This window comes from Chamaea fasciata, unplaced genomic scaffold (assembly GCF_029207755.1).
Source record: "Chamaea fasciata isolate MVZ Bird 193981 ecotype frontalis unplaced genomic scaffold, bChaFas1.0.hap1 SCAF_25, whole genome shotgun sequence".
NCBI classification, from domain to species: Eukaryota; Metazoa; Chordata; class Aves; order Passeriformes; family Sylviidae; genus Chamaea; species Chamaea fasciata.
In genome coordinates, this window is record NW_027094110.1 from 4107624 (window position 1) to 4121316 (window position 13693).

Genomic DNA, 13693 nt, shown 5'->3' on the forward strand with positions numbered 1-13693 from the left:
ACCATCTCAGCCCACACCGCGACGCCACTGCCGGTACCTGGGGAAGCTGAGGAGTGTGGGGACGTGGCAGGTGAGGTGGAACACCTTGGGACACTTCTCACAGCACAGCAGGTCCCCCCCATTCTGGCACACAGCACACCAGTCCTCGTTGGGGTCATCATCCTTGTTGTTCCCTTCTCCTGCCACTCGGGCCGAGCGGTGCATGAGGCTCCGCACCGGAGACTTCCCGTTCACCAGGCTGTGCCCAGACTGTTTGCAGCTCTCACTCAGATCTGCTGGCTCTGTCTTCACGTGGTTTTCCAGGCTTCCCAAAGCTTCCAGTTCACTCTCCAGGTGTAAGTTAGTGGACAGTGGTGGTGTCAGGCTGCTCTCGGGGCTGCTGAGCTGGAGTGAAAGCAGCACAGGGAAAATCTGAGTTGATTTTACAGCGGCATCTTTCTGCCTGTGGTGGAATTCAAAAGCCTCCCACCATTCAAAGGTACCATGCTCACATCCCAGAAACCATGGGAAATCATGAGGAAGAGCTGAGCTGCACACAGTATTGAAAACTGCTTTTTCAGATGTCCTTCCTTTGAAGAACACACTCATTTCTTCTGATATTTAATATGAGAAATGCAGTAACAAGCCAAACACACTGAGTCATTAAAAGCTGTTAATGACAACTTCATTGTCATTAGGAAAAATCCTCAATTCCACCACCCTGCTCCCTACACACAGTCCTGTTCAATCAAGCATAGTTGGGAAACACTGAAGAATATTCCTTTGCTAATTATTTGATTTATACTTTGGTCTAAGAACTTCTGACTGACTGGAGGTGGTCTGAATGCAATTACCTACGTGGGAATGTTCAATATCAATGGGTGACTCACAGCTTTTATTAATTAGGGATTAAAAGCAGCAAACACTGTACTGCACTTCATTTTAATTATTAAAGATAGAATTTACATGAGAGGGCACCCTGTACCTGGCAGAGCATTACCAGGGAGAAAATACCTCTCAGAATGAAGGTTTAGAGTAAAAATGCTTTTTTTTTCCCCTTTTCCAAATTCTGAAACATGCTGCCAGGAAACCCCCAACACACTGGGCATAAACTAACTTTACCATGCAAGCACTCCTTCTGCCATCCTCTGTTTTTTCCTGCTTTACTGCTCCTGAGAAACTGCAGATCTCTTCCTCTGTGCCTGGCTCTTGCTTTACTTTCACTTGGTCAGCCTTGAAGCCAATGCCAGTTTTGTCAGCAGTCCTGCCCGAGGAGCCACAGCTGCAAACACATCAGCACATCATGAGATAAATAAGAGGATAAATCAACAGGGCAAAGAAATTCAGAAAACTGTTTCCCAAAAGAAAGGCAAAGGGTGTCAGAACATTTACAACAGCCCCAATTTACAAGACACAGGAGAATCATAGTGCAGGGGAAAAAAAAATTAAAAATATAAATCTTGATGTAAGCATTCTTCCATCCCTCGGTCACAGTTATGACAAAACACAATTTGCCAATTGGCAATTCTTTCTTGGAATTCTTCATGCCTGATTTTTTTTTTTTAGCCTGACAGTGTTAATGTGACACTCACCTTCCTCTGCTGCCTGTGCTGGAGGTGCTGGGGGGCCTCACAGGAGTGTGGGAGTTGGATAAACCTGCAAAGAAGCAGCACAGAAATTGATTTGGTACCAGTTTACATTCACTGACTAGTGCTGAGTAACCCCAGAAATGCTGCAGGAATATCCTCATTTACTAAGTCACCTAAGACAGCTGCTCTCTGTCTTTTGATCACAACAAATCTAGCACATCAAATTAAATAAAAAAAGTGACAACACACAGTTGTTAGAGTCCCAGCTATTATTTCACCTAACCCAAACAGCGCTGAAGCCTTCAGCCCATTACATCCTCAAGTTTTATGCACTGAGAGCCACCAATGAAGTCCAAAATGCAGCCTCTGCATGGTTTGCACACAGGTTTTGAGAAACACAGGCAGCCCCACTGCTGCACCCGTTCATTTACAGGATCTTACAAGTCTTGTAGAGAAAACCAAAAGAAACATCAAGTCCCAGAATGGTTTGGGTTGGAAGGGACCTTAAAATCACCCAGTCCCACCCCTGCCATGGCAGGGACACCTTTCACTATCCCAGGCTGCTCCAAGCCCTGTCCAACCTGGCCTTCCAGAGACTGAGGGCCTCCCCACCCTCACAGGGAAGGATTTCTTCTTACTGACAGAAATAATCTTCTTACTCATAGAAACAGACATTTTCAATGTTTAAGTAACTCAGAATTAGGTACTGGTGACTTAATTGGTTCAAGTGCATAAGAAAAGCTCTACCATTAATTAGTTCTGCTCAGAATGACCCTGACAGTGTCTCTGTATGGATCTGGAATACTGCATCCACGTGCTGGCAGTTTGTTCCTACAAAGACATTTCTGAAGGAGGGTAAAATTTAAACTTCCAGAAGAATCTATTTCTGAGCAAAAATTTTAAATAAATTTTAAATTTTAAATAAAACATCACTTCCCTTCTGGAAGGAAGGGAAAGCAATTATTTTCAACTTAAACAGCAGAAATACCCATCACTTTCTGGAATCTCTAGAAAAACCCATCAGATTTACCTGATGACCCTGGAGACAAAGCTGAAGGTCCTGGGGAGGGATTCATGGTGCTTGTAGGCTGTGGGGGAAGGTGGCTGCCTGTGATGTATCTACTTAGCAGATTATCTAAACTACTGGAACCAGCATCTTCCAGCTAAGGAGGAAAAACAAAAATCTCAGTCAGAGAGGTCTAATTCAACTTTCGTACCAGTTCCACACCTTTAAACTGGGATCAGTATCTTTACTGGAATTCCCTCTCTCTTCAAGGATTCAGGACATCAGCAAATATTTTTAATCAGTTTCATGCAGAGATCAGACTTTCAAATCAGAAATTTCAAGTAATGTTTTTCAAAAGCTCCTAAACCTGAGTTTTTCCAGTGTGATCCTGGGCTGCACTTACACAAGGTCACTGCAAACTTTCTGGTTCCCAGCTGCTCAGTGTGCTGGTCACACCCATGGTGCTGCGTTAGTCGTGAACCACCAGATTACTGAGGCTGCACAAGTTATTCCATAATGAAGATATTAAGGAAAGCTGTAATCTTGTCTTTCCTTAACATGATGGGAAATCTCCCACTCACTTTTCAAACAGATTTTAGTACCTGTTAAACCCAAGGAAAGAGGGACCCTGTTGGTGTAACTGCTTAAATGTGTTAAACGCAATAATGTCTTTGAAACACACTGCATTCTAAGTGGGTTTTAATGACTGTGCTTGAAGGACTAACACCTCTTATCCAATAAATCCAACTAAAATCCGTAACAGCTATTACATGAACAGGTATAAAAAGAAGAGTATCTTAGCAGGATTCTGCATTTCCAGTGCACCTGGAAGTTGCATGGTAATGCTTTGGACTATCCCACAATTTCTGATTTGGTGTCTGATGAGCTTCACACACTCAGCTGAATCAGCCACAACCACTTACACTGTGTTCTGCTCTAAAGCCTCAGCACTGCAGATTGCTCACACTGAGCTGGGATTCCTCCTTCCCCACCATTCCCACATCAGCAAATGACCTGCAGCCTCCTGAGAACACTGAACATCCCAGCCCTGAACATTTAAGAGTTGCAAAGTTGCAGCTGATATTCCAACAGAGCATCTTGGATGAAATTTATTTTGGTTTCCTGTATCATGACCAAATCTCCTGGCTTTTACATGGGCATTTCAATGCAAAGGTCCTGTTCTCAGGATGAAGCCACCATCCTCCTCCCCTCCCAAACAATCCTGCACAAAACACATTACTTTTAGTTTCTTTGCTTCCACGTGTACGTTACATTGTGCTTTTCACCTCTCCAAACGAGCTCAACTTCAGAATCTCCCTCAGCTTGTGTCCCCTCTCTGTGGGACAATGAGACATGTCCCCTCTGTGCTTCCTGTTCCTTCTAGGAACACCAAAATGAAACTCCAGGCATCTTTAACCCTCAATAAATCACCATTCAGGGTGAAAATACATCAAAATACATCACCATGAATTATTCTACCGATATCTTCCCACAATACGGTCTTGTGGAAGAAAGGAAACGAACACAGTACTTGAGATTAATTAAAGTCTTAATTTTACTACTACAGGACACATTCAATATTGATTAATTTAAGGGTCACCAGGTGGAGCAGGTCAGCCCTATATGGATAAAACAGTTGCATGCCTAAGGAGAAGGGTGTTGGAACCCCGGGCACTGAGAATTTCAGACCTTCTGTGCTGACAGGCACTGACCCCCAAGCAAACACTGCATTTGACGTGAGGCCGTGGAAAAGGCTTCCAAAATTGAATGATAGAACTGGGATTGTGGGTGTGGAGTTTGAATAGAAGTGTGTGATGTCACAGGGAGGAGAACTTGGAGTTTAAGGTTTTAGAATATAGTCATATAGATATAAAGCAAGATGGAGGTTTCAGGGCATAGGCCAGTCCTTCTTTTTCACCTTCTTCTCCATGGTCTGGGTGGGATTTTGTAATTGGGTAGAAAGATCCGCACTGTGGGCCACGGGTGGTTGGTTACTGGGTTAAAAGTAAAAATAATTTAGGTGTCATCTCTTAATTAGACTGTTTATCCTGAAGGCCTTGTTAAGAAAGAGATAGCAGCCATTTTTTAACTTTGTTAACTGGAACTGTAATAGAACTCACAGTTTGTGAGACTGTAATATAGATAAAAATTAACAAACATCTGAGTCTGAACACAAAATACCGTCTGTTACAATTCTGGTTTCTTTTTCTCTACCGAGGTCAGGATTAAGACATGGGAAATGTAAGTTTTCAAGTTCAGACTTGGATGTTTATTATTTCATATCTATTTACAGACTCAGGAGGCGTGAGCTCTAACTAGCAAGTTAGAGAACAGAGGTAAAATGGAGCGCCTCTAATTCTTTCCAAGGTTATTTAAGTACTAATTACCCAATAACGAGGTGACACCTGTATTATTTGTTTCTGACCCAATAACGACCACCCAAGGCCCTCAATGAGGACCCTTCTCACACAATTATGGAAAACCACACGGAAGAAGAAGGTGAAAAAAAAGAACAACTAACCTCCACCCTTAAAGTCTCCATCTTGCCCCACATATATTACTATACACCAAAATCTTAAAACGTAAGTTTGCAGAATTTCAACACCGTCTCGAGCATTTAATCCCGACTCCAGCAGGAAAGAAGATAAAAAGCAACAGAAGGGCTGAAGATTTTAATTTGACAGCTTGAGATGATAACTACACCATTCCATGGCCAAGCCCTGGTGTGGACTCGATAGCTTCTGAGCTTGAGAAGAGCTAGCTCTTTTCAAGGGCAACTTTTCAACAGTTTTTCTTTTTCCCAAAACAACCTTGTGTAAACAATGTTCCTTTCCCATAACAACAGGTGTTGTTCGCTATTTCTGTTACTGAGCCAGCGGGAGAGGTGTCAGTCCTATGGACCAATAATGTGTCTTCTTAGCGGAGGATGTTATAAAAGAGCTGAATGAATTGTAAATAAACCTTCTGATTCCTCCTGCCTCCTGACTGGAGTCAAGCACCTTTATTTCATGTCCTATCACGACACCCTGGTAGCCGGTGAGCGTAAAAGCAGAGAGGGAGGGGAGCAGCACCGACCTGGATGGGAGGGATGTCCGGCAGCGAGGGCAGGTTCTCCGGGTTGGTGACGGACGGGATGAGCTCGATGGCCGACACGGAGGGGCTGGTGGGGCCGCGGTTGGCGCTGGCCATGGTGGCCGTGGTGGGGCTGGTGGGGTTGATGGTGGTGTTGTGCACGGAGACCACCGGGAAGGGCCCGGCGTGGCCGGGGTTGGAGTGCTGGGGAGACACAGACACCGGGCTGGGTCACGGGGCCACCGCGGCTCTCAGCGCGACACTGCCCCGGGGAGAGACCTCAACCCAACGGGGGCAAAGCTCACACTCACAGCTAGCACAGCACCTGCCAGCACTGAGGGCAGAGCAACTGTTGCTCTTCTTCACTTGGAAAGGAAAAAACACTTCATGTGGCTCGATTTTTAACAGACAGCACTTCTTCTACCAAATTATTTCGTATAGAGTTGTGTTTTCTTAAAGTAATTACTTCCTCAAAGCAATTACTTCCTCCTAAGATAGCTTTTGAGTTTACATGTCTAATTTTTCTTTTTTTTTTTTTTTTTTTTTTTAATAAAAGTAACTGTTTGGAGTAGTATAAAGTCACTTTTGGTATTTCAGTCACGTTAACATTCATTGTCAAGGATTTTTATTCTTAATGGCATGCAGAGCTCTGCATCAATGCTTCAGGTGTGAATTTAAAAACACTTCAGCAGCTGATTTAATCAAAACCCCTCAACTACATCACTTTGAACTTCTCTACTCCTCACTATCCTCTAATAAACCTCTGAATGTTCTTTTCAGCTGAATGCCACTGAAAAGTGCAAAAGGAAACGTTTTGCTTCCCAGAACTAAGCTGCAATACAAACACTGGGTTTCATTTCCACCCCTAAGGTTTGAATTTCCTTACGTTCAGCAAAACTGTCACAGCACAGTAATGCAACATGGAATAGAAGCGTATAAATGTGTGTAGCTGGGAGCTACAGGGGGACAGATAAACACATTTACAGCTGGAGGTACCATCTACTGGAATGAAAGGCTGGCACAATGGCACAAATGAAGCGTGTACACAGGATATACTTGTCTTTGAAGGTGAGGTTGCATCATGGAGTATTGAGGTCCATTGTGGCGTGGGATTCCTGGAATACGAGCAGCATTCTGAGCCATTCTCATCTGATGTGCTTGGAAAGCCCCACAGTTCATGTTACCCCTCTGCATGGTCTGCATGCTGATCAACCTGGGAGGCTGCAAGGGTTTGGGTTTTTTAAAATTTGCGCTTTTAACATGGAGAAAAGAAGCCCATCTCTTTCCACAGCAGTAGTAACATAACATCAAGCAAAGCCAATAGCTGTCACATTAAAGTATCTCAAATCTCCAAAGATTTTAGTTTATAAGTTGCTTTGCAAGTTTAGATTTGACAGGGCAATTTTAAAGCTTAGTGCTACGGTGAAATAAGGTGCAAGAAGGTGAAATAAGAACACAAAGGACTCACCTGCTGCTGCAGGACTTGGGGGCTGCTCTGCCTGGGCACGGATGCAGATGGCTGGGCCATCCTCATCTGCTGCAGCTGCTGGTGTTTTTGGGCATAGACTTGCTGCTGCATGTGCTGCAGTCGAAGCTGGGCCAGATTGATTTGTCCTGGAGCTTTGCTGATGTGGTTTGTTCCTGGAGGAGTTTGCCCAACCACTACATTGGGAGTGTAACTAGGGGCTGGTTTATTTTCAATGACCAGGTTACCTAAAAAAGCCCAAAAGAAGCAATCAACAGTTAGATCTCATCATCCTCCAAACGTTGGCATATGTGAAATATTCAGCTGTTTCTATCGCAGTTTTCTCAGAGCAATTTAAGCTTGAAATTTCCACTTAATGTCTTCAATAACCACACATGATAAAAACAAAAGGAGAACTCAGACTACAAAAACTACAAGAAAAATGAAAAATGTGATCTGTGAGGGAAGAGTGAAAGAACTGGAACTGCAGAGCCTAAAAGCCACGACAAAGAAAAATGACCTCTCTGTGTTCACAAGAAACGGACAGGATGAGAAATGAAACAGAAAACAAACATACTGAGCATAAAGTTTCTATGTCTAAAGAAGCAAAGCCTGGGAAGAAATACGGGAGTGTCCCACCAGTGAGTGACTTTGAACAGGTTCTACAAACTCGACACAAAACACTGCTACAAGCAAGTCCTGTCTTGCTCCAGTGTCACTGACCATGTTGCCCCTCTAGGTAACTCCTGTCCTGTTTTTATATGGAAAAGGCAAAACGTTGATTTTTGACTGTGAATGTGTACTCGGTGGACTCTGCACGACCCTTTTTATTAAGGTTGGCAGTTTCCTGTCTGCCCCAGAGAATAAACATCCTTGAGTGAAGACAGCAACACCCCAACCTGGATGGTGGACTCAGAGCAAGGTGTGAGCACACACAAAAGCTGGTATTTTGGTCAGATTTTCTGTGAGATTTTTATCAACAGAGAAGTTGACAAGCAGGTGCTAACAGGTATCTCTGTCTCACTGTGCTCTGCGCTCTTCTCTCATTCAAGACCTGTACTTTGCAAACTCTAAGTGATTATACTGAATATACTGGGAATGGCCCAGATCCAGTGTCCAATCCAGAGAAGCTGTGGCTGCCCCTGGATCCCTGGCAGTGTCCAAGGCCAGGCTGGATGGGGCTTGGGGCACCCTGGGATAGTGGAAGGTGTCCCTGCTGCTGGAGGGTGAGATGAGATGACTTTTAAGTCCCTTTCAACCCAAAGCACTCCGTGACTGTGTGATTAGGGCCGTTCCTAGAACCTTTCCCACTGGAAAACAACATCCATTCAGAGAAAGCTTTGCTAATAGAAAGAGCAGAGCAGATAAGGAGGATAATCAGGACTGGATGGGTTATGTCAAGAGAGTTTTTGTCTCCTGCATTAAGAGATGTACTGCACTGCACTCATTCCTGTTGGATGAACACCCCCAATTCAACAGAGTCTTCCCAGTATCACAGAATCAACCAACACAGTTTTCTCACCCAAATTGACAACATTCTTGGCCCAGAAGGTGGGGTCACAATGGAAGCGGATGGCTCCGTTGGCAGCAGGGACAGGATCACACCGTGCCTTCAGGATGTGCCGCAGCTGGAATGTGATCTGAGACAAAACAAAAACACTGCTGTGACACAGAAATGAAGAATGAGAAACAACAAATGTGCTTCTGCCCCGAGAGTTTAGGCCACCAAACACCAACAAGAACTGGCAGCAGCAAATTTGGTTCACAGCCTGGAAAATTCTCAATTCATCAGGAAAATCCCATATTGTACAACTTCTTCACTCAGAGGATTGCAGAGCAGCACTGTTACACCACAACATTACTGCAATGACTCCAGTGAAACACTGAGGTGCCTTCACAGAGCTGACCCCATTCCTGCTACACCAACACTCCCTAAACCCTTATGGTACAGAGTGAATTGTTGCACAATTGCTTGGCTCTGTTAAAAGATCTGAAGTCGAAGATACGGTGCCATGAAGGGCCCACATGGCACAACTGGGTGTATTCATGTCAATAAAAGTGAATTACCCTTTGGTTACCAACACCTGACTTTGTGTCTTATCTCACTCCAGGTATATTGGAACTTTCCCCCTCTCTGGACACAGAGACTGGGACAGAACTGCACAGCCAGGTCTGCGCAGCCCCTTGAGGAGTGGCTGAGGGCACTTTGTTCTGCTGGAGAACAGGGGCCTGAGGTCAGACCTCACTGGAGGCTGCAGCTCCCTCCTCAGGAGCAGCAGAGGGACAGCTCTGACCTCTGTGAGCAGGGACAGGACCAAAGGGAGGGGCTGGAGCCGTGCGGTGCTCAGCCTGGAGGAGACTGAGGGGAGACCTCGCTGCAGCTACAGCTTCCTCATGGGGGGAAGAGGAGGAGCAGATGCTGATCTCTGCTCTCTGTGACAGGGACAGGACCCAAGGAAGGGCTGGGGCTGTGCCAGGGGAGTTTAGGGTGGAGATCAGGGAAAGGTTCTTCCCCCAGAGGGTGCTGGGCACTGCCCAGGCTGCCCAGGGAATGGGCACGGCCCCGAGGCTGCCAGAGCTGCAGGAGAGTTTGGACAGTGCTCCAGGGATGCCCAGGGTGGGATCTGGGGCTGTCTGTGCAGGGCAGGGGTTGGAAGACCCCTGTGGGTTAGTCCCTCCCAGCTCAGGACATTCCTGATCCCCAGGGTTCCCTCACCAGGCGTTTGCTGTAGAGCAGGGCAGTGCTGCTGCCGCTGGCGATCGCCCAATTAGTGAAGTTCATCACGTGCTTCACCTGCCGTGACAGCCCAGTGATGTCATTCTGCTGCTGAATCAACTTCATCTGTCTCTCCTTCGTTACATTCTGCAAAGAAACAGAAACTTTATTACAAGTTTATTCCGACTTTCAGACCTAGGAGGAAAATGCAAACTGCTGTCAGGTTTTGCATCAAAAGGAAAACGTCCCAAGAACATTTTAATAAATGCTGGGTAAACAAGAAAAGCCAAACTTCATGTAATTTTATGTTATTTCTTTTACTAATGATCAAGTCACTCTATTCTTCCAGGAATATTCGATTTCCTTGCCAAATAATTGTTCTTTATCTATCGTGATTCATCTGATCTTAAATTTTTCATGGCAGGCTGGCCATGTGCACTGAACCAACGTCTTACGAGGGATTTCCTCTCCTCAGATAAAACAGGTAATAATACGTTAAATTTTCATGGATTTTAATAACAGTCAGAATGCAATTATTCAGAATTTCCCATCTGGAAAGGATGCTTGAACTCATGGTCTCCTTCATGATGCTGTATTATTTAACTTTAAATACCAGCATTACACCTCCATGTACAAATACATGAGACTGCTCTGTCTGTTCTTATATGAACCTTAAAAGGCTATTTGAGGAAATTGTTAAATTATATACACCTTAGAATTATATTATATGTTATAATTCAGAAATATGGCAACCAGAACGTGAAAAGGGGATTTTCAGACACTCTTTACAATGAGCCCAATTCTGAATACGAGGCATAGACACAAAACTGAAGGAGCCACAGGCTCTGATGAGAGGAGAAATGAGATTTAACTCCAGCACACCACTCAGAGGCAGTCTCAGTACCACAACACCTGCAGTCACTCCAAACAAACCATTTTCAAATGGGAGTCCCCAACAGGGGGCTGGAAACTCAACACCACCATTGCTTTTCATTTCAAGTGTACCTCAAGGTGCTGTAGGAGAGATTTTCCCTTTTTATTGATTTCATTGATGAGGGTGAATATAGCCACTTTGATTTCCTGTTCCACTCGTTTGTTGGTTTCATTTACTTCTTTTATCCTAAAAAACAAACAAAAAAATGCAACGCATTTGTTTTCGTCAGTGATTGTCAGTCACTTTCCACTTCACTGCCAAATATAAATTCACAACTTGTTTTACTTCAAATAGTGTGGAAGTCCTCATAGTTTACACACTTTATATAGACAAGTAACCAGCCACAACCACATGTGTCTGTATGTACATTTACATATTTATATCCAAATCAGGTCACTCACTGTGAAAAATTTATATCTGATGCTTTAAACTTTTAAGGTAATTTATATTAAGCAGAAAAAAACCCAACACCTTGAATTCCAAATTAATTCCTCCCTTGTAACAAAAAAGTTATTACAGACCTGTAATTAATACACATTAAAGACATAAACATTTCACTAATGATGTGCCTGATATTAGTCTATTAGTCTCCTGTGCTTTACTACTACTAGCTGTCAGATTTTTATATCCTCTTCATCACTGCCATTTTTCCTCAGTTTTAGTGCATTTTCAGCTTCTTCAAACTCAAGCCAATCACCTGGAGCTCTGTGCACAGAATCTGAAACACTGCGTCTCTTAAACTCATGGAGATTCTGGATTTATTGGATCCTATACTGCCTTCATCTAACAAGATCACATTGCAGCAGAATTCTTTGCCATGAGCCAATGTGAAGATTTAAGTTGTCCTTTTTGGAAGAGCTTTTTTGCTGCCGGATCAAGGATCTGATGTCACCCACAGCACCAACACTCCCTGATGATGATGAACACTGCTGGGCTCCTGGGACACACTTGGTTTTTCATGACAGCACAACCTGGTCTCCTACTCCAAAAAACACCCAACCAACCCTTCATTAAGTCCATGACATCCACCCTTGGCTTTGGCACCCAACAATTATTCCAGCAGAGCTGTTCCTTCAACACTTTCATGCCCCACCAGCACAGATGGTGGCCATTTCCTACCATCTGCCAACACTGACAACAAATTGCAATACCTTTATTTTTCCCATTCCCTGAAGCCTTTAGGATGATGGATTTTGTGTCCTACACAGCAGCAGAGCAGTGGAATGAATTGTCTCATCTGCACCAGCCATTTGGCTCAGCAGAAAATTGAGATCTTGACACAACTCAATCCCACACTGCAGAAATTCACTCAATTCACTGAGGCCAGAAACTCTTGGGCAAAAACCCCCCATTATTACAATATGTTACTCATTTGTGCATCACCCATCCCTGGCCTGGAATTCCTACCAGAGAATGTTTTCTGGCATTTCTTGAGCTCTCAGTTTAATTATTGTCTATGTGACTGTGCTTCTGTCTCTCCAAGTGTGTAAAAACTCTATGCTTCACAATGGTGTTGTGTTTTGGGACCTTTCAAAGGCTTCCATGGAAAATCAGCACATAAAAATACCAATCTTCATTGCTTCCCTCTTCACACATTTGCCTCAGTCATGCTGTATTTTCCTCCTCCCTTACACTGCTTTTCTTTTTTCTTTAATGTAGATGACACCACAAGGAGTTAAAAATTTGCATCAGAACTTCTCTTTCTATCTGCTGTGCCCATCCTCCTCCTCCTGCCCTGGTACTTTCCACCCCCAGATGTGTCATTTTGCAAATGACCTAAAAGCTGCAGAAGGCTCACAAAAACCACTGAGAATCAGGGTGGAATTCCCTGAGCTGCAGCACAACCACGTCACCCCAGTGGGTGCAAAGCCAGCAGAGACCACGTGCTCCCTCTGCCTCTATATTGAGTATTAAATGTGACGTTGAATTTCAGATAACCCTGGAAATCTTAAGTGAAGCTACCTAAAAAAAAAAAAAAAACCCCAATCAAAACCCCACAACCAACCACAATTTCCTATGCAAATTCACACCAAGTTTTTGTTAAACAGTTGTCAGAGGCCTTCATAAGAAACATAAAAGTATTGTAACATTTCAACTTTTCTGTTGCCTAGTGCTAACTCAGAAGAAACCATAAGGATGGGTCTTCTTGCCTTTTTTATTCACTTTTTTCTCCCCCATCCCCAAAGTTTAAGAAAAGTGTCAACATCTTTGCTTCTACTCAAAGTCGTCACAAAAGATATAACCTTTAACATCTGTTTCTTGTAACAACTTCCAAGAGATGCAGTGTCTTGTAGGGGGAAAATAAACATTATGAAGAGTAATTAAGGTATAGAATTAACTCCAGTGTGTTATTCTAGTCCCATCATTCATCTTACTGTGATTCATTAAAAAGGCAGTGAACTAGCTGATCATTCTGGGGAACTCACCTATTTTGAACTTGGGCAGCTGCAAAATTTACATAATTCTTCTTCTCAAGAAGTTTGGCCAACAGGTTCTCAATTGCACCCTTCTGGTTCTGAAAAGCTTCTTCCAGGAACTGGTACCTTTTCAGCAGGCAAGAGAAGACACTGATTACCACGGGGCAGTGGGCTGGAACTCAGGGTTCCCAGTTCACGTGCAAAGCCATGAAATTTTGAAAATATATGACAAAACACTGAGAGAAAACAGACTCTGCATACTCCAACCAGTGGGCAAAATGTTGAAGTGCTGATAAAATCCTTTGCTACTGGCCAGGAGACTGAACCTCTGAGAGAAATTATGAAAATTATCAATTCCAACCACACAGGGATGCACTGCCTCATCTCCCAGGCTATGGAACAGGAGCTCAGAGTTTGAGGAGGAAAATGCACCAACAGTTTAAACACACATTGAAGGATGCCAAAACCAACCCCCTAAACTATCCCAAATTCCCCAGGTTTTCAGCTGAGGTGAC

The 13693-nt window shown here is 43.8% G+C and overlaps 1 protein-coding gene across 3 annotated transcripts in view; it reads right to left on the reverse strand.

Moving 5' to 3' along the window:
• TRIM33 (tripartite motif containing 33) overlaps positions 1-13693 on the reverse strand; it is a 40359-nt gene that overhangs the window by 9434 nt on the left and 17232 nt on the right. For 2 of the 3 annotated variants that reach the window (XM_066204115.1, XM_066204116.1), the window contains 11 exons: positions 13188-13304; positions 10833-10947; positions 9828-9974; positions 8634-8751; positions 7115-7359; positions 6703-6867; positions 5650-5850; positions 2599-2731; positions 1572-1635; positions 1102-1261; positions 38-384 (listed from right to left, as the gene is read on the reverse strand). In XM_066204115.1, the coding sequence (XP_066060212.1) occupies positions 38-384; positions 1102-1261; positions 1572-1635; positions 2599-2731; positions 5650-5850; positions 6703-6867; positions 7115-7359; positions 8634-8751; positions 9828-9974; positions 10833-10947; positions 13188-13304 (1812 nt within the window). The remainder of the gene's footprint in view (positions 1-37; positions 385-1101; positions 1262-1571; positions 1636-2598; positions 2732-5649; positions 5851-6702; positions 6868-7114; positions 7360-8633; positions 8752-9827; positions 9975-10832; positions 10948-13187; positions 13305-13693) is intronic. The other variant, XM_066204117.1, reaches the window with a different exon arrangement.